This window comes from Lepisma saccharinum, chromosome 8 (genome assembly GCF_977018435.1).
Source record: "Lepisma saccharinum chromosome 8, izLepSacc3.1, whole genome shotgun sequence".
Lineage (NCBI taxonomy): Eukaryota > Metazoa > Arthropoda > Insecta > Zygentoma > Lepismatidae > Lepisma > Lepisma saccharinum.
The window spans coordinates 52975757-52988227 of NC_139236.1; the positions used below are offsets into that span (position 1 = coordinate 52975757).

Consider the following 12471-nt stretch of genomic DNA (forward strand, 5'->3'; position numbering starts at 1 on the left):
CTGTTTTCTGCTATATTAGCCTCAACACATGGGTAATTAGAATATCTTTGTGAGTAATAACAGTAGAATTACATATCAAAGCTTATTTTGTTCAGTATATATTAGGGATGGGCTGATATGAAATTTTGGCCAATACCAATAAAGTACCGATATCAAATTTACAGATACCAATAACTGATATTCTACCGATCCGATATAAAATTCCAAATGGTTTACTGACTGACCTCCTTAATAAATGTACGTTACCAGATACACCAAACTTTTACATTTGAAAAGAATCTGTATATTTAGATATCCACTTTAAACAAAAGTATGGGATAGAGATTACATGTTTATACCCATTAAAATTATAACAAAATGCCACAATATTGCATGAAATTTTAAGATTTGTATACATATATCAGATCTGTAATTTTACCGACATGCCTTTATAAGCTGATACCGATAGAGTACTGATTAATCTGTCCCATCCCTAGTATATACATATATATACAGGGTGACTTGTAATTAGATGTATTCCCTGAAAGGGGTTAAAGTAGAGGCAATTTGCAAGAAATTGACCATATGATACCCCATTCGAAAATTAGTAGTTTTCGAGATAATTGCATTTCTATTGTTTCTTTAAAAAATGACAATTTTCCACATAAAAAGATGAATTGATAAAAAAAACTGCTCATTGTATGGCACATATTTCAACATTTTCTGATAGCTAACAAATAAGTGTTTCGTTGAAAAAAAAGTTTTTCCCAAATAACAATCAAATGTAAGTAACGGGTGAGTCTAAACTTACAAGTGGTGATAAAAAAAATACACTCTTAGTTTACTGGGCAACGTATTATTAACAAAAATGGTATGACACGAAGTGTACAAATTACTTAAATTACTTCCTTGAGTCATCAGCTATCCTACAAGGTACAAATGTTGCTAACATTCACATTTGTGTACAAGAAATAACACTTGATTCATTTTCATGTGAATGGAATCAATGAACATTACAATTAAATAACATTACACATCTTGCTCAAAGTGGGCACCTCTGTTACGAATGCAGGCATGCAGGTTTTTAAGGACATTCGGTCTCGTAACTCCGGTAAACTCGCAAGAAGAGCTCAAGAAGAGGATCTTAACAGCTGGTCAACACATCAAGGACACCATCACATCACGAGTTATGAGACCAAATGTCCGTAAAAACCTGTGTGCCTGCATTCGTAAAGGAGGTGCCCACTTTGAGTAAGATGGTGTAATGTTCATTGATTCCATTCACATGAAAATGAATCAAGTGTTATTTCTTGTACACAAATTTGAATGTTAGCAACATTTGTACCTTGTTGGATAGCTGATGACTCAAGGAAGTAATTTAAGTAATTTGTACGCTTCGTGTCATACCATTTTTGTTAATAATACGTTGCCTAGTAAACTAAGAGTGTATTTTTTTTATCACCACTTGTAAGTTTAGACTCACCCGTTACTTACATTTGATTGTTATTTGGGAAAAACTTTTTTTTTCAACGAAACACTTATTTGTTAGCTATCAGAAAATGTTGAAATATGTGCCATACAATGAGCAGTTTTTTATCAATTCATCTTTTTATGTGGAAAATTGTCATTTTTTAAAGAAACAATAGAAATGCGATTATCTCAAAAACTACTAATTTTCGGACAGGGTATCATATGGTCAAATTTCTTGCAAATTATCTCTACTTTAACCCCTTTCAGGGAATACATCTAATTACAAGTCACCCTGTATATTAGACTATAAGGTTTTGCTGATAAATAGCATATATGCTTTAGTAATTACAAAAAGAAGAAAGTTTAAAAGTACAATTTTCTCATGTGCTTACTTTCAGGGGATGAGACAGTGTCGATGGTGAGCGATACGTGGAGCACTGATGTCCTGGCGAGTGACAGCGAAACAGTGGAACAGTCAGAGCGCACCTTCCCCCACGCAGAGGACCACCCTCCTCGAGCATTTTCGGATGCCTCACAGGTATTCATTCCACACATTGCATCCTCTGGAATCCTGCGCGAATTCGGTGAAGAATACAGGAATTACTTGAAGGAGCATGCCTCTGTTTGGGGCAGTTTACTCAAGTATGAGAGCACAAATAATGTGAGCATTTGGTATCAGGTACAAGAGCAGAATAAATCCAATTGTTCTAAAGCCCCACCTCATGTGTAAAAACCATGTGCGTGTAGATTGTATAATGTGTGGATTACCGCTAGGATACTCTATGAGTGTGCCCAGGATTCTAGTAATGTAGCCTTTTGTTAAATGGCAGAATGCCAAACCTCATGTTATTACCTTATCACTAGAGGCATGAGATTTTCGCATTGAGCATCAATTGTGCATATAATCTCTTATTGGTAGGGTAACTACTACTCCTGGCATGGTTTTAACAAGGTTTTTAGTAGCATGGAGTAAAATTAAATCTCTTGATGTGCATGATATTTCAGTCTGATAGCAAAAAAAAATATATGGTAATGTTTTGTTTTGTTTTTTCAACAGAATAACCAAAGTGCTGTGTTTATTTTTTGTCTGTTCATACTTTCATCTTTAGTTGAACAGTGATTTTATTTTTATTTGTGACAATGACAGAAACACTATGCATATCTAGAGTTAATAGATTTTTAACCGACTGATCTGTCTTTGGAGGATTTTAGAAGGACACTTCACAGGAATTTTTTTTTATGCTCAGAAGGCTAATTAGAACTGCACTTCCAGTTTAAAGTGGAATCTGAACCACTGCGCAATGTGCCTTCACCAAGAATCAAATCCTAAACTCCTTGATTACAAGGTGACAACATTAGCCACCACACTACCAGGGACATCTTGGCATGCTAATAGGGTGGTACTGCTTCGCCTGTACCGTTCACTTATCAGGTCAAAGCTTGATATATTCGTTTGTCCGTCCATCTCAGCTTCACATCCTAGACACCGTCCATCATTCTGGTATTCGTGTATGTTCCGGTGCTTTCTGTACCAGTCCTGTCGCCAGTTTATGTGACATCTGATCCATTGCTGTCTGCGAAGACCGCAACTTATATTGAATTACTTCCTCCATCTTGGCTTGATGCCCTCGCATCTGTCACATCATACCGTCTCCGACAAGAGAATACTGGCTGTGTACAGACTACATTCTCGTGCCTCTAGACCATTTGGTGTTTATGCAGACGAGCTCCTGTCAGCACTTGGTGTTGGTAGTGATCTTACAGGCATCTCTCCACTCTTACCGCCTCTCCTAACTTGGGAGTTTCCTGCACCTTCAATTAACTTGTCTCTTACTGCCCTCCCAAAGGCAGAAATACCAATAGTCTAATACCAGCAGGTTTTTTTTTAGATCTTCAATCTCAGTACCCCATTTTAATGTGTTTTACACGGATGTCCAAATCTTCAGAATCGGTAGGATGCACCTTTGTTGTGGACTCTCAAAGTTACAGTTTTGTCCTACACCCTGCCTGTTCCATCTACAAGGCAGAACTGTATGCAGTCCTCAAGGCATTGGATTTCGCTGATATTCACATTCTGAAGAAAGTCCTTATGTGCACAGATTCCGCCAGTATGCTCCAGAGTCTGGAATATCCGAATTCCAGGCATCCTGTAGTGCAGCGTATCTTTTGACTGCTAGTGTCATTGTGTGCCAGAGCTGAAGTTTGCTTCTGTTGGATCCCAAGTCACATGGGCTCCAAGGGGAACGAAGCAACCGATGCTGCCTCTAAGTCTGCTGAGGCAGACGGCGACGTTCTCATCCACCTTCTGCCATATAGGGACCTTCAGAATATTTTTTTGCTGTTCCATTCTTAACATGTGGCAGGCCGAGTGGGATAGGATAAGGGGATGCAAGCTTCAAGCTATTACCCGTTCCTCGTGCCAAGAAGTCATCTTAACATGGCTCCAACTAGGATATAGCCATCTAATGCATAGTAATTTTCTGCAAGGACTTGATCCTCCATCGTGCTGTACTTGGGACGTTGTTTTAAGGACGTTGTTTTAAGTGTTCGACACATTCTTCTCGAATGTGCCAATTTTATTTACCTCCGGCAGTATTTGCCATCCATGTTGGGTGACGATAACACTTGTTTTACCGAATATTTTTAGATTTTTGAGAAAAACAGGCCTCTTGCACTGTTTCTTAGTTTTTAAACTATACTGACCTTTTTAATGTGTTGTGTTTGTCCATGCAAGTCCATTTACAACTTACATTTTTAAATTTTCTAAAGGGGGTTATTAGATAAGGAGATCTTCCCTGCATACATTGAAGTATGCCAAATGACCGACGCACCCAAAAATTTTAATTCAATAAATCACACTATCAGGGAGGCTCTTTATCACTTACAGCAACCAGGAATGCTACATTATGTAATTTGAATTGGTGCATCTGTTGTATATTCTGTGTCAGAATGGTAATAGTCAAGAATGCTACAAAGTGTTGTTTTTTTAAGTTGGGGAAAGAGAATGGAAAATACAAAATCAGAAAAAGATCATGCCTCTGCATTGAACAATAATATCAAATCCTCAAGAGATATATACTTCTCGCATTCTATAGCCCCATATACCTTTAAAAATTGTAGTAGAACTGAATTCTGTAATGTTTTGTAGAAAGATTCATTTACTGCCATAACAATTATGGTCCCTCTTAAAGGTACAGTTCTGCTGGTTGTAGGGAGAAAAACCTAGTACTTACTTGGTGGTCTGTGTCAATTACATTTTAATATTGGAAGTTATTGTGTAGTAATGAGTCATTTACCAGTAATGTGTTCTGTATATGAATAGAGTATTCTATATATTTTATGAATATGTTGGTTTAGTTCTTGAAAGTGTCTTTTTTTACTTTTTATGTTACTTGTGTCTGTATTTCCAATGTTGGACCTGTATGAAATTTTAATTTATGTCTGTAAGATACTGATACAAAATTTACCAATAACCAATATTCTAAATACGGAGAAAACTAGTACTCACTTTTATCCGCAAAGCTGTTTTTTCTTCTTTTTCGATTAATTTCAGTGGCCACTGCCACCATCCTCGTTTGAACTTGCTGTGCTGTTGCTTGGCGTGCATCTTTTTAATTAATTAATTTAATTAATCGAAAAAGAAGAAAAACAGCTTTGCGGATAAAAATGAGTACTAGTTTTCTCCGTATTTATATACTACCACGTCTCTCTTTTCCCAATTATGAACCAATATTCTGTTGATCAGATATAAAATAACACCTTGAATGGATAATTCACCCCCTTAACACATATGTAACCAGGTGACTATTATCGGTTTTGCTGGAGTAAAATAAATTACATATTTTGAAATTTACTTTACAAAATCATGGTAGAGTGAAAAGTTTTGAGCCTCACAGGGAAGGGGTGTTTGAGCTACAGTTTCTCATTATGATTTTATACATAATCTCTATAATAACCCCCTACCCCTTCCCCCCAGATCAATGCACTTATGCATTCTGTGCTGCCATTTGTTTACAGTCATCTGGTAGAATGATTTGTCCTGAGTCTCTCACCACTGAATGACCACCTTCGTCCGTGTGGAAGTGACGTCCTCGAAGTGAATTCTTCATAGCAGAGAAAATATGAAAATCTGACGTGGCAGGTTGGGGGAATAAGGTGGATGGGGAAGTGCAGTGAAGCTACACTCTACCAAAGCAGCCTGAGCAGCGAGGCCTTGCCAACAGAGTTACCGAATCACGCCCGTGTCGGCCAATCTCTTCTCTGACACTTCATTCATTTTCAACCTGACAAAAAAATAGAAGAAAACATGTGAATTTCATAAAAGTTCGCACAGTGTGTCCTAAATCACAAACCTTAGATCCTCCAAAATTTTAACTACCTAGCATCACTCCTTCCATGTGAGACTCAAAACTTTTCACTCTCCCCTCGTATATTAAATTATAGGAGGACTGACACAAAATAAACTTGACTGAAGAATCTTGTGGTAGCAACAATCAGTTTTACAATGTTTCGTAATATGCTTTAACAGCAACCCATGTTGTGTGTTTCAGTTTCATTACCCCAGACTTTGACTGACCGATACCAATGCCAATATTTAGTTATCAGACCATATCAGTGACATTGGTATCAGAAAGTATCAGTTAGAATTTATTTATTGAAAACCTGTTGATACTTTTCTTTCGTGGACGCAGAGTCTAGTTATGCTGGAAATAGGTTGAAAATGGTATTGGGGGAGTCGTACTATATACAGATGATGGTGAGGTTCTGTATTGTGAAGATCTCTTATAGCATTTTGTCGAGAAATGGCTGATTTGAAAACTGAACATATCAAATTGGCAAGTTCTTCGAAGAATTGAACAACATCAGTGTCAGAAACATTTGACATGTTAATTGATGCTTGGTATGGAGGTCATTCCATGCCAAATCATCACAAAAAGTGAAGTTTTCAACCCGACCATCCCAGATTTTCATGAAATTTGATAGGATGGTAGAGGACATGAAGTAACTTACATGCGTAAAATTTTAACCCTCAGTGATACACGATGTTTGTACAGCAAGGTTACCAACTTCATAATGGATGTCAAATTCATGCTTACAAGGTCAACAAAAAAAAAAATGATATCTTTTCTTCTAATTGTGGTATAACTTTCATCTTAGGCTTATTTTGAAACTAAGGGAGCATAGTTTTCATAAGAAATAGTCTCATATTATAATATTGAAATTTTCATTTCAAGGTGGCACCAAAATTCACCTTGAAAATTAAAAAGAAGAATATCTCGAAAATGGTGAATTGTACACAGAAAGTGAAGATAACCTTGAAATGAAAATTTCAATATTTTCATATGAGACTTTCTTATGAATACTATGCTCCCTTAGCTTCAAAATAAGCCCAAGATGAAAGTTATACCATAATTAGAAGAAAAGTTTTTTTGTTGACCTTGTAAGCAAAGCATAAATTTGACATTTTTTATGAAGTTGGCAACCCTGCTGTATGAACACCATGTATCACTGAAGGCTAAATTTTTACTTTTACACATGTAAGTTACTTCATGTCCTCTACCATCCTGCCAAATTTCATGAAAATCTGAGATGGTCAGGTTTGGAGCTGTGATGATTTGGCATTGAGTGACACATAGACAGTTTTCAGAGGGAAGGCAATTTGTGGAAAACAACAATCGTTCAGCCTGGCCCTGATCCTCAATCATTGACAAAAACATGGAAAAGTTATGTGATAAACATTACACAAATACTATTACATCCATGGTCTTGACCAGACTCCAACAGTAGTGAAGAGAACATTACCAGAGTTGTTGAATGGATTAATCTTGCACCATGACAATGTACTGGCCCACAAAAACTTGTATCTGCAGCTGTTTTTGGCAGGTAAAGAAATCTCGGAATTTGTACACCTCCCGTACGTGCCAGATCTTGTTCTTTTTTACTTTTTCTTCGCTTCCAAAAATCAAATCTGCACTTAAGAGAACCCATTTCACATCAGTTCGAGAGGAACAAAGAAGAAAGGGTACATGTCCTGAAGGGCATTTTCAAAGATGTCTTCTAGTTCTGTTCCAAGCAGAGGTAACATCAAATGTGAATGTGTGTGACAGCATGCGGGGACTACTTTGAAGGCGATACCACCTGGAAATGTAATTACATATGGTCATAGTCTTGTTTCTTTTGTGTCATACCTTGTATGTTCACATATGAAAACCATAAAACAGTGTGCTATTTACATTTACAAAATTATCATCAATTTTACTGATAAATCTTTACTGGTATTCCTATATTGACCAATACTGAATGATTATCAATAAGCCTATAATTTAGCCACTTCATTCTGATCATTCATACTTACCCATATTCCATCTCTCCTGTCCAAGAAAGAAGAAGAAAACTGACGTTTCATTTTGTCTAAAGCAATATACAGTTAGAGAAAAATTGTCGTCATTATTGAAAAGCATGCTGAAATTCCTACAACTTATACCCTATCTGAAAAATATTTCATTCATCATTATGGTCTGTTTTAATCATTCCATTACATTTATAGTTTTCTCCTCACTAGCATATTTCAAATTTAATGCATAGCACTACTTTTTTTTGTATTATTTTCTTATACTGAGCACTGCACTGGAAAGCATGTTGCATATGTGTAATGTATACTATGATCATTATGCCCATTCACTTATAAATGAAACTTAGAATTGAAAAATACATCTAAACATGCTATTAAAGATTGTAATAGAAATTGGAAAAGTGAGCTACAGAACTTGTGTGAGACATTGTTTATAAGAAACGAAAATTTAATTTTTGAAGGAAATAAAATGAGAGCCTCTGTTTTTGCAGCATCTTCTGGATGTGTCTGAAACTGCTTCTGAAGCATGGAGCACTGATGTCTTGGCATCTGATTCTGAACGCCTTGGGGAGGTGGATACTGATGATACAGGAAGTGTGGCAAGGTACGTTTCATGATGCGTGTCATAAGAAGAATATTAGAGGAGAAATTCTCAGAAACAATCTTCTAGAAATTTTCATTTCAGTCTGTAAAATTGTATTGTTTCAAATGAGTCAACTAACATAGTCTGTAAGATGATATTCTTACTATTAAATATGAAAGAGCACACAAAATGTAATGAAAAATGTTGTGCCACATTAGTCACTGTTCCTTGCAAACTGAAGTCTGATTTACCAGTTGCTTTCCTCACTCCATTGGGTCTGAAGATATGAACAAAATATTCATGAAAAGTCACTGTACACAATTGAAGTTTTAATAATAATAATATAATGCATATTTTAGTTCTTACAACTCAATTAGCCAATATTTTTTCATACATTAGCCATTCACACACTGGTAGGAGTTACTTTTTAGAAAGTTCCAAATGTGATTTCATTTGAAGATGAATCTTATTATATATAATGAGCCACAGAGCACATGTCATATAGGCAAAATCTCCTAGGATCTGCTAGAACACATGAACATTACCATGTAAGTCTATTGTATTATTCTCTTCATATTGTGCATTCATGCCCCTTGCTTTCAGGCATATTTCTGTATTACTAGTTTGTCAATCCTACTGATGTGATGCTCATACATAATAACCTAGTCTTGAGAAACTCGTGCACATAGTAGTGGCCAGCTAGCACTCGTGTGTACTGTAAGTTTTCCTTCTACACACTGCATGAACATCATACAATCGACAAAACTTTCTGTCTTGCTCCTTCCTTTCTGCCTCTTGGATGACTTGCTTGCTCTACACGTGCATGCAAGAGTGCTTGTTCTTTCACAATTGCAGCAGGTTGACCAGGCCTATAGTAACCCATTATGCAGGGTTGTGCATTCAAATGGCCTATTTGCTAGTCTTCAGACAGTATTGCCAAGTTCTTTGTGTTTCCTGGCCAGATATATCAGTTCAAATCAGTTTTTCCTTTTTTTTTTCGTTGAAAAGATCGGAGTTCTATCATAATTAAGATACTTTAACCATGCGTCAGAATTCAAACTCAGTATTAGCACAATAGGTAGCTATGGTGCTATATTGAAAAGGAAATTTGAATTTACATATGCTGATGAATAGTGTTTATGTTCAAACAATAATAAATACCTTTATAATTATTATATTGATAAAAAACTAGAGATAACAAAAGTTACAAGAGCATCAATTATGCATTTGATTAAAAGAACATTTATAACATTTATTTATATGAAGAAAACATTTCTATATTATCTCCTTGTGAGGTAGAGTAAGTCTTTTTCTTAATATTTTTACATGCATCAGTTCTACATCTGAGTATACTCAATATGTCAATTTCTTCAACCAGGTTTACAAGATGGCTTCCATTCTTCAATTTTTAAAACTCCACATATGGTTAATTCACATCCAAAATGCAGAAGATATTTCTCTCACTTTTGTCTTATTTCTCAAAACATTCATTTGAGGTAATGCATTATTCATCTACTAGCTTGATAATGCAGATGCAAGCAGATAATAATTTCCTGCTTCCAATTTTTAAACTTGGCATTTTTCACAAGTTCCAAATCTGTTTTAAAGATTATGCTATTATAAAAGCATTTTCAAGCTTCTGTTATGAACAAAATGTCTCTATATAGTTTAAACAAACTATTTAAGATTACCTTGCAAAGTATAATCTTTCAAAGTATCAAGATTTATACAAATATCAATCCTTCACCAATAGCCACATTTTTACTTATCTTCCATCCATCATGAGATTCCTCAAAAGTCACAGACAACTAGTATTAGAGCAACTAGTTCAAGCCAGATTTTTTAGTATGTGTTATCTTCAATTGTTTTTGTTTTATATTTTTGTCCATAAGTGCTTAACAGCTTGAATGTTCGTGTAGTAAATGTACATATTTGCTCTGTTACAGCTATTTTACTATGTATATCACAATATACTTATCTAATGATTACAATTACCATTTTTTGAATGTTGATACAAAATACCAAGTATGACATCATATTATACATTGAACAATTTTAAAGAGTTGACCTTTGTATATAAACCTTGATGCCAATGCAAATGTACACAATTTCAATAAATTTAATTATAAATTTGAATGCATCATATCTTTCTTGTCTGAAAGAACACATATGATTGAAGATACAGGGTAAGTCAAAATGATGGACCCGATTTCAGATATTTATTCTGTGAAATATAATAAACAAATGTTCATGATTGGGAAAATAGAGACGCGGTAGTATATAAATACGGAGAAACTAGTACTCACTTTTATCCGCGAAGCTGTTTTTTCTTCTTTTTCGATTAATTTCAGTGGCCACTGCCACCATCCTCGTTGGAACTTGCTGCGCTGTTGCTTGGCGTGCGTCTTTTGTTCGTAGTTCTCTGGCTGCCGTTAGGTGCGCTGCTAGGTGCGCTGTGCGTCTTGGTGCGTCGTCTGCTATTTCCGGGTGATAACTGCTGCAGTAATGGAATCCAAGTATGGTGCGCTTGCCCGCTATCGATGTTTAGTTCGTGCGGGAAGTGCATTATGGCGTGCGTTTCCTTGATTTTGGTGTCTATGAGGGTGTTGGCAGTGTGTTTGACTCGAACCTTTTGAATTTTATGGCTATTGTATTTGATATGTCTAGCAAGACCAGTAGTGGGTTGGGCTTTTTTTGCATCTGCTAGGTGCAATAGGTACAATAGAATTGTGAAAAATGCAGTGAAATCTAGTGCCATACTTAGTGAACAAGACCACAAATTCCTCCTCAATCCCCACCCTTCACCTGCCATTGCCTATGGCATTCCTAAAACTCATTAACCTGGAATCCCCATGCGACTTATAATAGCTGGCTTCAATTACCCCACAGTTCACCTAACAAACTGGCTAAAAAACAAAATATCTCATTTCAACCACAAACTTACATACGTGTTCCGCAACAGTGCCGATGCTAAAAATCTGGTAACTTCAATAGTGCAAGCTGACAGTGCAAAATTAGCCAGCATTGATATACAGGGAGGTTATTTCAGTCGTTCACCGCCAGCGTGTCGGCCGTTCGGTGGACTCTTCATGCAACAGGTCCCGGCAAATTGCGTTCAGGAAGTCCGTAACAGAAACCGCTTGTTTTGTAATGTTTCCACTTTTCACAATTACAGTTACAATTACAATTGAAATAAGCACGTACCTTGTCGCAAGGATGCTGTGTGTGTGTGGAAAAGGTGTCCTCCCAAATACAAATATTTCTGGCACCTTATTTCTGACAGAAAATCTTAGATTAGACATCGTTACTTTATCGTCAGTTGTCAGAAAGGGAAGACAGCATCCCGGCGCATAAAGCAAACCGAAAGCGTAAAATGATATTTAAAAGTAATAATAATGATGATCACTAACCTCCTGTGTTATAAGAGATGTTGAAAATGACCTCCTTTAACAGCAATACAACACGTTTCTTAGGTTCAAGAGATCCTGTCTATCGTAATTCCCTGACCACTTTTCTGCAAGAATTCGTTTTCACGTAATTATCGTACATAAAAACTCTCTGTTCAAGACTATATTTGTTTAACGACATAACTAATGAATGAATAACAATTAACACGCAATAAAGCACTGGCCATGAGTAGCACATTACAATAACACAGTATAAGCAACACGTGTACTGATAAACGCAAACAGAAGTGAACATGAACGTACACTGACGTCTGGTAGCCGACAGTGTTGCTAACCATTTTTCGGCAATGTCCCTACAGACGTAGTCAAAATGTCCCTACAACTGACCAAATGTCCCTACGCCAAGTAAAGCGACTAAAAAAATTATCACCTCATGAGCATACAAAACAGAAGATAAAATATACACATTTACTTACCAAATCTTTCTGCTCGGTGCTTCCACAATTAATGAAGGAGCGAATTTACATTTGCCTATCCTAACTTAACCTAACCGTACCTGGAAGCGGCCCCGGCGCCTACCCAGCATCGAATAACATGGGTACCTGGGGGAAACCCTGGGGGGTAAAGGCGGTCAGGGGCGTGATGCTGATCACATCACCCCCACTCACGACCGGATCAAG

The 12471-nt window shown here is 36.5% G+C and overlaps 1 protein-coding gene across 3 annotated transcripts in view; it reads left to right on the plus strand.

Annotated features, from left to right (window-relative positions):
* Gapvd1 (GTPase activating protein and VPS9 domains 1) overlaps nt 1-12471 on the plus strand; it is an 87152-nt gene that overhangs the window by 27982 nt on the left and 46699 nt on the right. For 2 of the 3 annotated variants that reach the window (XM_083126654.1, XM_083126653.1), the window contains exons 12-13: nt 1848-2110; nt 8293-8405. In XM_083126654.1, coding sequence (XP_082982780.1) covers nt 1848-2110; nt 8293-8405 — 376 coding nt within the window. The remainder of the gene's footprint in view (nt 1-1847; nt 2111-8292; nt 8406-12471) is intronic. The other variant, XM_083126655.1, reaches the window with a different exon arrangement.